Here is a 12,294-nt window from a genome sequence, read left to right as displayed (position 1 = left end):
ACATTCGTGATTACTGAGCAGCTTCCTACACTTAAGTCACTTTATCCTAATTATATTTTTTTTTAAATCGGTTTTATCTTCGCCAGATGTAAGCTTTCACTTGTAGGCGGCCCGAAACAAAGAACTGTTGTTCCAGTGTCCAAGCCTGTGGCTCAGGTGTTGATACCTCAAGTGGCCTGTGATCACAGGGTAGCCGTGACGTCACCTTCTCTCGTATTCCTACAGCGAAGAATCAAGGGGGCTCCAAGCAGGCTCCTGACCTGCCTGGAAGCATACACCCCCCTCTTGTTGTCTGTGTGTCCCCTGTGTCACAAACAGTACCGGCTACGCGCTCTGCCGGGCGGTCTGCATACAGGGGATCAATACTTGGAGCTTGCGAGGGCTGGGCTGGGACCAGACAGGCTAACTGTAACTGTGGGGCGGCGGGGGGGGGTGCTGTTTCGACCCCAGCCCAAGTCAGCTCTGTGCGCAGGGCAGATACTTTGAGAGAGGGGGGAGAGGGGAGGGCAGAACGGACCTGGTGGCATACTGAAGTCGAGGGAGGCCTCAAGAAGATAGGTAAATGCCGTACCCGCAAGCCTCAACCGGCCCTGGGTTCGTTGATCAACATTTCCAATGCCTGCCGGGGGGACAGTGGTGTTGAGAACTAAATCAGTGCGGTCGCTGTGATACGAAACCTCCTAGTCTCAGGATGACGGGACGGTACAGTGCGGGCCCTGTAGGCAAGTGGCCGCCACATCCGTGTGCAGAGGACCTCGTTCTCGTCGTCTAGACCGTACAGACACATTCCTTATATCGTAGAAGACGAAGAAGTAACCTCAAAGAAAAGATGCGGATCGTCACTGCGAGCCTCGACCTACCCGCCTCCTGGAGAATCATCCTTCTGGCAGCTGCATCGTCCATCGTTCGGCCCGGAACATCTGGGCCTTTCGCTCTAGCCGCGTAAGTAGACGAGTGGGTGGGGCGCGCTCTCAAACCCCGTATAAATGCATGTTTCTATTCAGGCACATGGTCGCTCTGCGGAAAGTCTTTTCAGATTCGTGACGTCATATGCATGACCTAAACTGGGGTTCATTTTACTTTTAAGACTACTTTAAATTCATCAAAACAGTCGAGGTGGATTACAGTTATAACATGTACAGGTTCTATATCTAAACTATTACAGGTATGAAGAGCTTAATTTTAAAATAATGTCAGGTAAGATAGTCGGGTATGTCTAGGCTTCAACATTGTCCTTCACCTAAAGGTCATTTACTATAACTTGCTCAAAGCAGCTACAATTCTATGTTAACTCTCTGCTTCAATAACTTCTCGTTTATGATCATACAATTTTCGAGTTATAAAACATTTTTCGTGCACATTTCTAAAGTAATTAAATAAAATTAGAGACATTATTTAGACTTCCTCGTAATTTTACAGCCATCACTCACAATTATTCAAGCATTTCAGTAAAATTCCTTGAGAATCCGTCGTCCTAATTTCAAAACGTCGTCACTTTCTTAATGTAGTATCGAACACAGGTCCACAAAATCAATACACACTTCCGATTACCCGCTGTCAGGTTCTGTGTTTCCTGAAACTGATTCTGCAGACCTATATCACATACGTAGCAACGCTGAGAATTATCGAAACAACGCGACAAGTCGTTACACAAATTCCGGTATTTATAATCATAACTTAGTTATATTTGGAATGGAATACTAAATAAAATTGATTCGTCTTATGTCCTTTGTCAGTTTTACCACAAAAGCTTATCTTGTACATTGTCCAACACCCCAACACTTCTCCTCCTATATATTTACATACCAACCGATATGTTTGATCTGAAACCTTAGTGTTGTCTCAATCTGTGTTCAGTTCTAAAGAAGATTTTGATTTCAACTTACATCGACAAATCAAGAAAGAATACACGAACACACAACGGAAAAGTGTAACTAACAAACTGTTCCAGACGCTGAGCAAACAGCATGTAAGAGAACATCCAGATAACCTAGTGACGTCACTTATTAAACTACGCGACGCCGAACATGGCGTCGAAACGCTCCTGAATTTACAGTTTCGGAAATGGTTTGGCGGTAGCGAATATGAAAGAAACGTGACCGAAGACACGCTGATGTATCAAAATTGGTGGCCGAACCAGGGTCATATGAATCATGACCTAAATACCGAATTGTAATTACACCAACAAGATCTGAAATCATCTTGAAATGCGCGTATGCCCACGGGACACACGACCTTAAATCGATACGTTCACATGATTGCGTGATGTGATTAAGTCAAACAAAATGTCTGAAGTCAATATTATTTTCAAGGGCCCAGTATTAGTGGACATAAACATGACACTCTAAGAAAAACACAGTAACAGAATCCTTGATTGTGAGAACAAACTGTTACTTACGCCTTAATACATAAGCTACCACTTACTTTTCAGGAGTAATTCTGATAACTATCTTCGTAATGTAAGATATGAGTTTCTCAGGGACACAAAGAGATCAACTGTGGTTGTCCTGTAAGTTGTAACCAGCGTTCTGACGAAAGTGTCGCCTCAATCATCAGGGTTTAAGGACATTTTAATACGATAATATGAAATTTATGATCGGAGACTTAACATTCATCCCTTCATGGGCAGTGTCTTAATGAATCTGCACATATTTGCATAAATTCCAGTGATAATTAAAAGTCTAGAATCCAGACAGTAAAAAATACAAATTACATCTTCATAAACAGCCTATGATGGGTATACAAACAGCATAACTGTCATAAAGAGTGACACATGAATCATAGTTATGTAATAGTCAAACAGAAATATGAGAGACTGGGGGTCCTTGGAGGATTACAAGATTTTCTTTCAGATTCTGAAGCACAAAATGTCAGACTTTGGTATCCTAAAGGCCTCAGAGCAGTCGGCTCATGTGACGTCAGAGCGTCGATTATAGTCGGTTTTAAACTCTTTGTCTTAGCCTACGTGATGTTATCTGTAGGGATTTGTATGCCGATCTATTTGCGTCGATACTGACGGGGGAGGTCCCCAAAACTCTCGCGATTTTACGTTGTTTGTATTATACATAAAACTACCTTAAGACCCATATTTTCATATCAAGATCCAGTAGGGCTGAAGTCTCATAGCACAGATTTGATCGACCATTTCCAGCCAGCAATGCTTGGAATTTTGATTCCAGATACTCAAAGCGACGACTACGCGGAGAGCTGTCTTCTCCGATGCTATGTCCTGTAGTCTGGTTACCCTGATGATGTAAGCAGTAAGCTCCTCTGAAACATCTGTCAGTATCAACCAGACTACAAGGCGTCTCAATCCCAGAAGACAGCCTTCTTCGTGTGGAGGTTTACCTCCATTAACCCATACGCCCTCATAGCGTGATATGGACATGTTTACGGGTAAATTTTATTAATTTAATGACGCCGTGCCTGATGGAGAGGATGTACAGCATCGATCGACGAAATACATTAAGCTTATGAGTGGTGAAAAACAGAGCATTAGTTTATCTTTTGAATCACAGTGGTAACCATGCTTACCAAATTCTTAGCATTCAGGAACTCTGAACTTTTCCAAGAGTCTGTATTTGTGGATACAGTTTCATAACAAACAGTAAATACTTCCCTAAACAGCATTAAACAACTTGTCTTTGTAATGGAGACGCAATGTTTTCTTTGAGGTACGGACCGAATGCTTAAATAGCCTATTCTTTAGATAAACTTATAGTTTCCTAAGGTTAAAGACCTTGAAATTTTAAGCAGAGATTTCACCGGCAAATTTAAATCAAATTTCATGCACTCAATGAGTAACTGTCTTAAATTTAATTTGCATCGAACGCGAAAGTAAAAGGAATCAGCTGAATTTTTCGTTGCATGAGGCTTTATAATACAAGCAATATTCGAAAACCTAGTAATGACCACGTCTACTTTACTTCGTTTCGAATGTTATTACACACCTGAAAAATAAAACGCTAATGGAGAATCGCGCCTTCTTTAAAATTAATTTTATCAAAACAAATCACATAAAAATAACTAGCATGACCAGAGAACAATTCACTCGTTGACAAGTTTATAAATGAGTTCAAAATCTGTAGGACAAACCGGATGACCTTGAAGTGGATAACATTAAAGTTGTGCCTACATAATGTGTAAAGCTGTAGACTGATTCGGCTGGCTAAGTGTATGAACAGTGGTAGGTTCTTCTGAACACGAAAATGGATCTTCGGGTACACATAAAAGACAAGACATTTCTTGACTAATTCATAGGATATCAGATTCTCAACGGGGCTCTGCTCCATGGTGTTGGTGACGTCATTACCAAACTAATTAACTTCCGCCTTACCACAGTGTGTTCCCTGAATAACCCATAGTCATTCAATTATTCAAGAAACTCCGTGTTGTTTTGGGAGCTGAACTTCAATAAACTTCACGCGAAAACCCACCACCGGATTCTGTACTAAGCCAGTTCAATCAAATTCAGATCTGCTCAAGATATTTCCCTAAGGCACAGTATAATACTGTTACCCTTCCAACACACGACTATATCTCAGAATCTATGCTCACTACGAGTTTTTCTAATCAAACTTATATACGCTTTCTTGTTTCCTCTGCTCAGATTACACATACCCTCACACCAAACTTCCCTAAAATTAACCATGTTATACATACTGCACGAAGAGCGGGCTGTGTGTTAGAATCTTGTCTCAGTGCATAGGTGGTCAATGTAGTTACCACCGACACTACAAAATTATTACCATCTACAGTGTACATGAGGTGAAGATTACCACTCATCTTCAGTGGAAGGCATAGAAAATACAACTGATTATCGCTGTTAAGAAAATAACCGCTGGTTACAGTAATAATCATAAGAAACTTTATTATTATTTAGTGTCCTGTCTGACGACAGGTCCATATGAACAGGATCCTTCCATCCTTTTCTCGGACTGGGACCTGTTCATATACGTTCTTGGCAGATGATCCAGAAGTGGTTTGCCATTGCCTTCTTCTGTGTGTGAATGGAGTAATTGTTGGGATGCCACGGAGGAAAACTCCGTGTTGCCTAGACCACGGCCTTGCCCAACACAAGTTATAAATTCGGGCACCGCCGGGAATCGAACCCGAGACCCCAGGATTACAAGGCCAGCGTTCTAACCGCTAGACCACCGTGGCGGTTTACTAAATGCAAAAATACCGATTTTTGAAACAGGTTGGACATATAATTGCCAATAGACTTCAAAGAGGTCATCTTTGCGTTACACGAGGACCACAGAAACTTCGTCTATAACCTCAAGACAGTGCCTCATTCAATAAATTAGTATCTTACACACCTTCTATTCTAAGCGCTTTCCAGTACAGAACATTTGTCACTTTATTCAACGACGCTGACTGTAACTCAAGACTATAAAACATCCAATATTACGAATAAAGAGTAGAAAAAGATGTGGAAGGAAGGCGTTTAAGATATTATCCTGGAATTTGTTTGGTGGAATTGAAGAAAACCACTATCAGCGAGGATAGTTGGTGTACGGATTGAGATATGAACCCAGGACCTTCCGATACGAAACAAGAGTGGTAATTTCTCAGCCTTGGTGTTCGATAAATCAAGTGCATGTTTAGTAAAATACAACAGAACACAAGTTGTGAATTTGTAGTTTAGATGCGTCATGTTTGTGTTGAAATTCAGTATATATTTATTTTATTATTTCAGTCTATACACAAACTTAATTTTAATTTTTAAATGTTGTTGTTAAAATTAAAATTAAAATTTAGCGCTTTTCATTGTTATTACGATGTTACATTTCAGCGCTTATTATTTTACGACATGTTTCGATGCTATTGCATCATCCTCAGGTTTTTTTATTGTTATTTTCATCTTTAAAACTAATATATATTTATTAATGCAAGCTTTTATTGATTTATTTGTTTTGTAGATTTCTTCCTTTTGATCTTCGTAGTGTTTTGCATATTTTTGGTCAGTTGTTCATTATTCTGTGAAACAATTAAAGATGAAAATAACAATAAAAAACCTGAGGATGATGCAATAGCATCGAAACATGTCGTAAAATAATAAGCGCTGAAAATTGTAACATCGTAATAACGATGAAAGGCGCTAAATTTTAATTTTAATTTTAACAACAACATTTAAAAATTAAAATTAAGTTTGTGTATAGACTGAAATAATAAATAAATATACAAGTTGTGAAGCTACTGTGCCTGTGCTTTGTGATTTACGTTTTCTGAAGTAAATAAAACTTCCAAAGAACTGAAAGCCACTATAAAATATACTGAAGACTATTGTCCCTGAAGACAGGAAGTTTTGTACATTGGAAATCAATATAAAAATATGCAGGCTGAGAAAAGCCGGAACCCGTATTATTATAAATAATTTTCTTAATTGAAATTTTTTGCTGAGTCGGAACAATTTCTTGGGATAAGACGGAGTTGCGCGTTATCGATGCATATTCCAGTCAGTCATCGACTTGGGTGGAACAATGTCCTTCAGAATCTTCTTCATAAACACATTCTTTCATTCTTTTAAACGAGCTGTTTTCTTACACAACATTCAAGAACACAAATACTTCGCTCAACATAATACGAGAGTCTTCACTAATATCAAGTGATCTACTTGTTAAGTCTATTCATAAATCTGCACATAACAAGTGTCGTCCTCGTTTAAGAGCAAAGTTTATCCGTGGCAACTGTGGAAATTATTACCACGGCGTTACCGCAATGTAAATTTAAAGTATCACTAACAGCAAAGTACGAAATGAGTTTACCTCGGAATTTCTGTCATACGTAATTCACTCCGCCTCTCGTTTCCCTGGCTGGAACAAGTCGTACCAGAATTCGACGACATCAAGCCGATAATGAGACACGCTGACATCGCACTCAATCGACTGTTCCTCCCACTTGAATCGCACAGCAAGAACAGATATGGTTTGTTTATGTTTCCGGTGACGTAGCAGAATTTCCGGAAGACCAAGAGACGAAAACTTCCAGCTACATTAACGAAGGTTTCGCACGGAATTCGTGTTTCGTAGACACACGAATTCTTGCGGCAGGAGAAAAAGGTTGACAGCGTCTTAGGTTAATTGACGAAGCTGCATTGATTATGCAACTTGGAATAACTGAATGACTGGGAATGATGATGATGATTGTAAGACTTGAGGTTCTCACAGCGGTGAGAATGAAGATTTCTGTCTTCTGGGTTGTTGCGCTGTGTAGTCTGGTCGATGTTTACCAAAGTTTCAGAGGTCATACTGCCTCCGTCATCAGAGTATGAAGATTTTTGTCTTCTGGGTTGTTGCGCTGTGTAGTCTGGTCGATGTTTACCAAAGTTTCAGAGGTCATACTGCCTCCGTCATCAGAGTATGAAGATTTTTGTCTTCTGGGTTGTTGCGCTGTGTAGTCTGGTCGATGTTTACCAACGTTTCGGAGGTCATACTGCCTCCGTCATCAGAGTATGAAGATTTTTGTCTTCTGGGTTGTTGCGCTGTGTAGTCTGGTCGATGTTTACCGACGTTTCAGAGGTCATACTGCCTCCGTCATCAGGGCGATGAGTATGAAGATTTCTGTCTTCTGGGTTGTTGCGCTGTGTAGTCTGGTCGATGTTTACCAAAGTTTCAGAGGTCATACTGCCTCGGTCATCAGAGTATGAAGATTTTTGTCTTCTGGGTTGTTGCGCTGTGTAGTCTGGTCGATGTTAACCAACGTTTCAGAGGTCATACTGCCTCCGTCATCAGAGTATGAAGATTTCTGTCTTCTGGGTTGTTGCGCTGTGTAGTCTGGTCGATGTTAACCAAAGTTTCAGAGGTCATACTGCCTCCGTCATCAGAGTATGAAGATTTTTGTCTTCTGGGTTGTTGCGCTGTGTAGTCTGGTCGATGTTAACCAACGTTTCAGAGGTCATACTGCCTCCGTCATCAGAGTATGAAGATTTCTGTCTTCTGGGTTGTTGCGCTGTGTAGTCTGGTCGATGTTAACCGACGTTTCAGAGGTCATACTGCCTCCGTCATCAGGGCGATGAACGTTGGTTAACATCAACCAGACTACACAGCGCAACAACCCAGAAGACGGAAATCTTCATGATGATGATTATTTAATGTTCTGTCTCGGCATTTCGCAGACATAACTCTTCACTTCTTCAAGTCTCTCTGTTAACTCGAGGGACCACGTTTGACACTCGTACAGATCAAAAGTCAAAATTCAAGTTATGAAGTTTGGATTATTTTGTGACTACAAACGACGAAATTGAAAATACGTGGAAGGAAGTGGTCGTAACCATTCTAAGAAAGAATTTATGGCATTTTCACGCAGAACCTGGGACCTCCCAAGTGACAAGTAGGAGAGCTGACCACTAAACCGTACCATGTGTTAGTCTGTGCAAGAAACTCTGTACGTCGATGTTTGCGCTGACCGGAAGACAAATGTGAGCTAAATCAGAGACCTGGAACAGCACAAAGCCATGTCATTATGACAAATCGAGGAAATACCGCGGTAACCGGCGTTAAAACGCCTTTCAAACTAAGAGACGGAAAGTCACGACGACTGAGACAATAGCAGAACCTGCTATAACGACCCCTCGTTTGCAGAAGAAAAGAAAATATGAAAGCAATTTCACACAGAACAGATTAGCTACGATAGCTTTCAAAGGCACGCACTAGCGGTAGGAGAAGCCGTACTTTTTGTTCCTATCGTAATCATGGGAGAATTGTAGCTTAGTCGAATGACAAATGTGAGATTGCCGTGTGTCGCGAATCCATGCGACACTCGAAGCAGACGGACAGGAAACGATAGCAATTTCGAAGACTGATGTTCAATTCGTAACCTCTCGTGCACTAAACTAATCAAACAGAACAATCGGGTCACCGCTTTCAAGGTAGTTTTAAATAGACCACGGTTTTTTAACCCTTTGAAGCCGAAGATCGTCTGAATATTATTTATGAATTCAGTCCGTACCGCGAAGAAAACACTACACCTCACCATTACGAAAATCAGCTGGTTAACCTTTTGAAGTCGAAGCTCGTCTTCATAATATTTACGAATCCAGACCGTACCGCGAAGAAAACACTTCACTTAACCATTAGAAGTCGAATCAGGCGGTACCACATAAGATTTAACATAAGAACATCCCGGTCAAAGCCTTAATAACCAACTTATAACTTGGAATGTCAAAATCGAGAGTTATGAAAATTTTCTGTCAGATTTTGGAAACTTCTCGACATTTGTCAGGAGTCGATGGAGAGGCGGGTTGGCCCGTCGCAAGACCTCTTAACTACACAAAATCGCACAAGACATGAAAAAACATTTATATTTAAGCACAAAACAAACGAAATTAAGTAACATCTCAGTTGAGTTTACAGATACCCCATGGCGGTCAGCATGAAGAAGACTGGGATGTTGCGCCGTGTAATCTGGTAGATGTTGACCGAAGATTCATCGCCCTGATGATACAGACTTTAAGCACCTCCGAAACGTCAACCAATTTCTACCAGACTACGCCACATAACATCCCAGAAGAAAGTAGTTTTTATGTAGCATATTGCTTTGAAAATAATCATTATTAAACTTCCGTGGAGTGTCAATACATTATCATCATTTGTCACCTGACATTAACTAGACTGGAAAGGTTAAATGTCGTCCCAGGTCTTAAAAGACTCAGACTCCGGGTTCCAGAAAACAGTATTATATTCCTTTTAAGAAGTAATTACTACTTTTTAAAACATTTTTACCTGAGTAACCACCTATGGGAACTGAGGAAAACCACAAAAGGTGCTGTCACTATACAAGATTTCTGGGTTAAGTTCCCCGACTAAAATGCAACCATCTGGCCGCCTAATTTGGTTGATAAGGATTTGGAACAAGAACTTCGCTGCATATTTGAATTCTGGTACGCCTACAGGGAGACTGGGAAAAGGCACGTAAAACCTCACTTTATAACAGCCAGTAATCCGGTTATATTCTGTTACCTCGCGTTCACAAGAACACGACATAATTGGTATACGAGCCCTGGCAGTGGAGCACACCCAGTTAGCAGGCCTACGGCCGCATTACATAAAAGCCAATTTGATGTTCGTTTGCGGTCAGATAAGGGATATCTAAATGGGTGCAGACCTCGGTCGAAAGCCGTCATTACACAACGCGTAGTCAAAGGTGAAATCTTTCGCCAACGACGCTGTTTTGGGAGACATTCCTGCAGTATAAGTGTTTTAGATTTGCTACAGACTACGCCTGCTATGACAGTTCTCGACATTGCGTGAGTTTGGAAGAAATCTGAAAGGAATTATTTAAAAAAAAATAGTAAAGAAGATGACGGTACAAACGGGGGAGGGGAGGCAGCGAGAAGGAAGGCGAAGGGAGGGATAAAGTTACGAAATAAAATCATTTCCCGCTGAATGTCAACGGGTTTTCAACACCATTAAACTCCGTACATAAAATTACTGCTAACCACCACCACTTTCACAGAAACAAAATGCTTTTACGGATAAGCACCAAGGTCAGTTGGCATGGCAGTGGGTCTGTTTCACGATCAGTGATGCAATGAAAAGAGAGTTAGTGTCGGGGAGGATCGAGACCAGTATTACGCTATGGTTGTCACCACTGCGACACTCGAGGGGCGTGTCATGACGTCACACCTGAGTTCGATTCTCCCACTCCACCCCGCCTCACCCCGCCGTAGCGCCAGGCACGGCTCGACGCAGCGACGCAGCCTTCCTGTGACACGAGGACACGAAGGCGGACCTTCGAATACATATTAAGAGTTCGTGAAATCAAAATACGAATTGGATTAATGTGCAGGGAACCGTATTTCAGTACTTCAATTCTGAATTCGGCCATCGATCTGACATGTCAAAATAATAAACCACTACAATCCCCTGCCAACTGCTGCTTCAGAACGCACGAGCGTAAGACTTCATCTCTCGTGTCAAGGGAAGAACGCAGGTTGAGTGCTGAAGAGAATATTTGGACATAGAAGGTCAGAACTTACTCTGGACTGCAGAAAAGTTCGTAATGAGAGCCTATAATTCTTACTTTTCACCATTTTTTTTATTTAGTGTTCTGTCTGACGACAGGTCCATATGAACAGGATCCTTCCATCCTTTTCTCGGACTGGGACCTGTTCATATACGTTCTTGGCAGATGATCCAGAAGTGGTTTGCCATTGCCTTCTTCTGTGTGTGAATGGAGTAATTGTTGGGATGCCACGGAGGAAAACTCCGTGTTGCCTAGACCACGGCCTTGCCCAACACAATTTATAAATTCGGGCACCGCCGGGAATCGAACCCGAGACCCCAGTATTACAAGGCCAGCGTTCTAACCGCTAGACCACCTCATCTTATTATTATTTAGTGTTCTGTCTGACGACAGGTCCATATGAAGAGGATCCTTCCATCCTTTTCTCGGACTGGGACCTGTTCATATACGTTCTTGGCAGATGATCCAGAAGTGGTTTGCCATTGCCTTCTTCTGTGTGTGAATGGAGTAATTGTTGGGATGCCACGGAGGAAAACTCCGTGTTGCCTAGACCACGGCCTTGCCCAACACAAATTATAAATTCGGGCACCGCCGGGAATCGAACCCGAGACCCCAGGATTACAAGGCTAACCGCTAGACCACCTCACCTTATTATTATTTAGTGTTCTGTCTGACGACAGGTCCATATGAACAGGATCCTTCCATCCTTTTCTCGGACTGGGACCTGTTCATATACGTTCTTGGCAGATGATCCAGAAGTGGTTTGCCATTGCCTTCTGCTGTGTGTGAATGGAGTAATTGTTGGGATGCCACGGAGGAAAACTCCGTGTTGCCTAGACCACGGCCTTGCCCAACACAAGTTATAAATCTGAGCACCACCGGGAATTGAACCCGGGACCCCAGGCTTACAAGGCTAGTGTTCTGACCGCTAGACCACCGTGGCAGACACTTTTCACCATAAGTCACTAGAATTATCAGATAGTAGCACGCATGGTAAGTGCATGTGATTTTAGTAAGAAAACCAGACGGAAAGAGTCCATTTGTGCCACCAAGGCATAAATTAAAGGATAATATTAAAATGTACCTTAGGGTAGCATGATGGGACGGTGTAAATTGGATTCGTTTTTCACAGAATATGGACCTGTGGCAGGCTCTTGTGAGCACGGTAATGAACATTCGGGATTCAATAAGAAGGGTTATGAAACATGGAGTTACTTAGTTACAGACGAAAATATGAGTGGCTTCCACGAACACAGAGTTGCTTATTAGCTTAGATTGGCGGTTCTAAATGGCACTGTAAGCATTTCCAATTTCTGTATTACCAGC

The 12,294-nt window shown here is 41.7% G+C and overlaps 1 protein-coding gene across 13 annotated transcripts in view; it reads left to right on the top strand.

Moving 5' to 3' along the window:
• Positions 1-507: 507 nt before the first annotated feature.
• The window catches only part of Rdl (Resistant to dieldrin), an 82,789-nt gene continuing 71,002 nt past the window's right edge, over positions 508-12,294 (top strand). For 8 of the 13 annotated variants that reach the window (XM_022063384.2, XM_022063380.2, XM_022063375.2 and 5 more), the window contains exon 1: positions 509-942. In XM_022063384.2, the coding sequence (XP_021919076.2) occupies positions 830-942 (113 nt within the window). In that variant the 5' untranslated portion in view covers positions 509-829. Of the gene's footprint in view, positions 943-12,294 lie in introns of all 13 variants that reach the window. The other 5 variants (XM_022063386.2, XM_022063381.2, XM_022063377.2 and 2 more) reach the window with 2 other exon arrangements.

The sequence above is a fragment of the Zootermopsis nevadensis genome, unplaced genomic scaffold (genome assembly GCF_977971745.1).
Source record: "Zootermopsis nevadensis isolate Lab colony 2312 unplaced genomic scaffold, Znev_1.0 Znev_ptg000010l, whole genome shotgun sequence".
Classification (NCBI taxonomy): Eukaryota; Metazoa; Arthropoda; class Insecta; order Blattodea; family Termopsidae; genus Zootermopsis; species Zootermopsis nevadensis.
The sequence above is the reverse complement of the archived record's forward strand: the minus strand, read 5'-3'. Positions and strand labels throughout refer to the sequence as shown.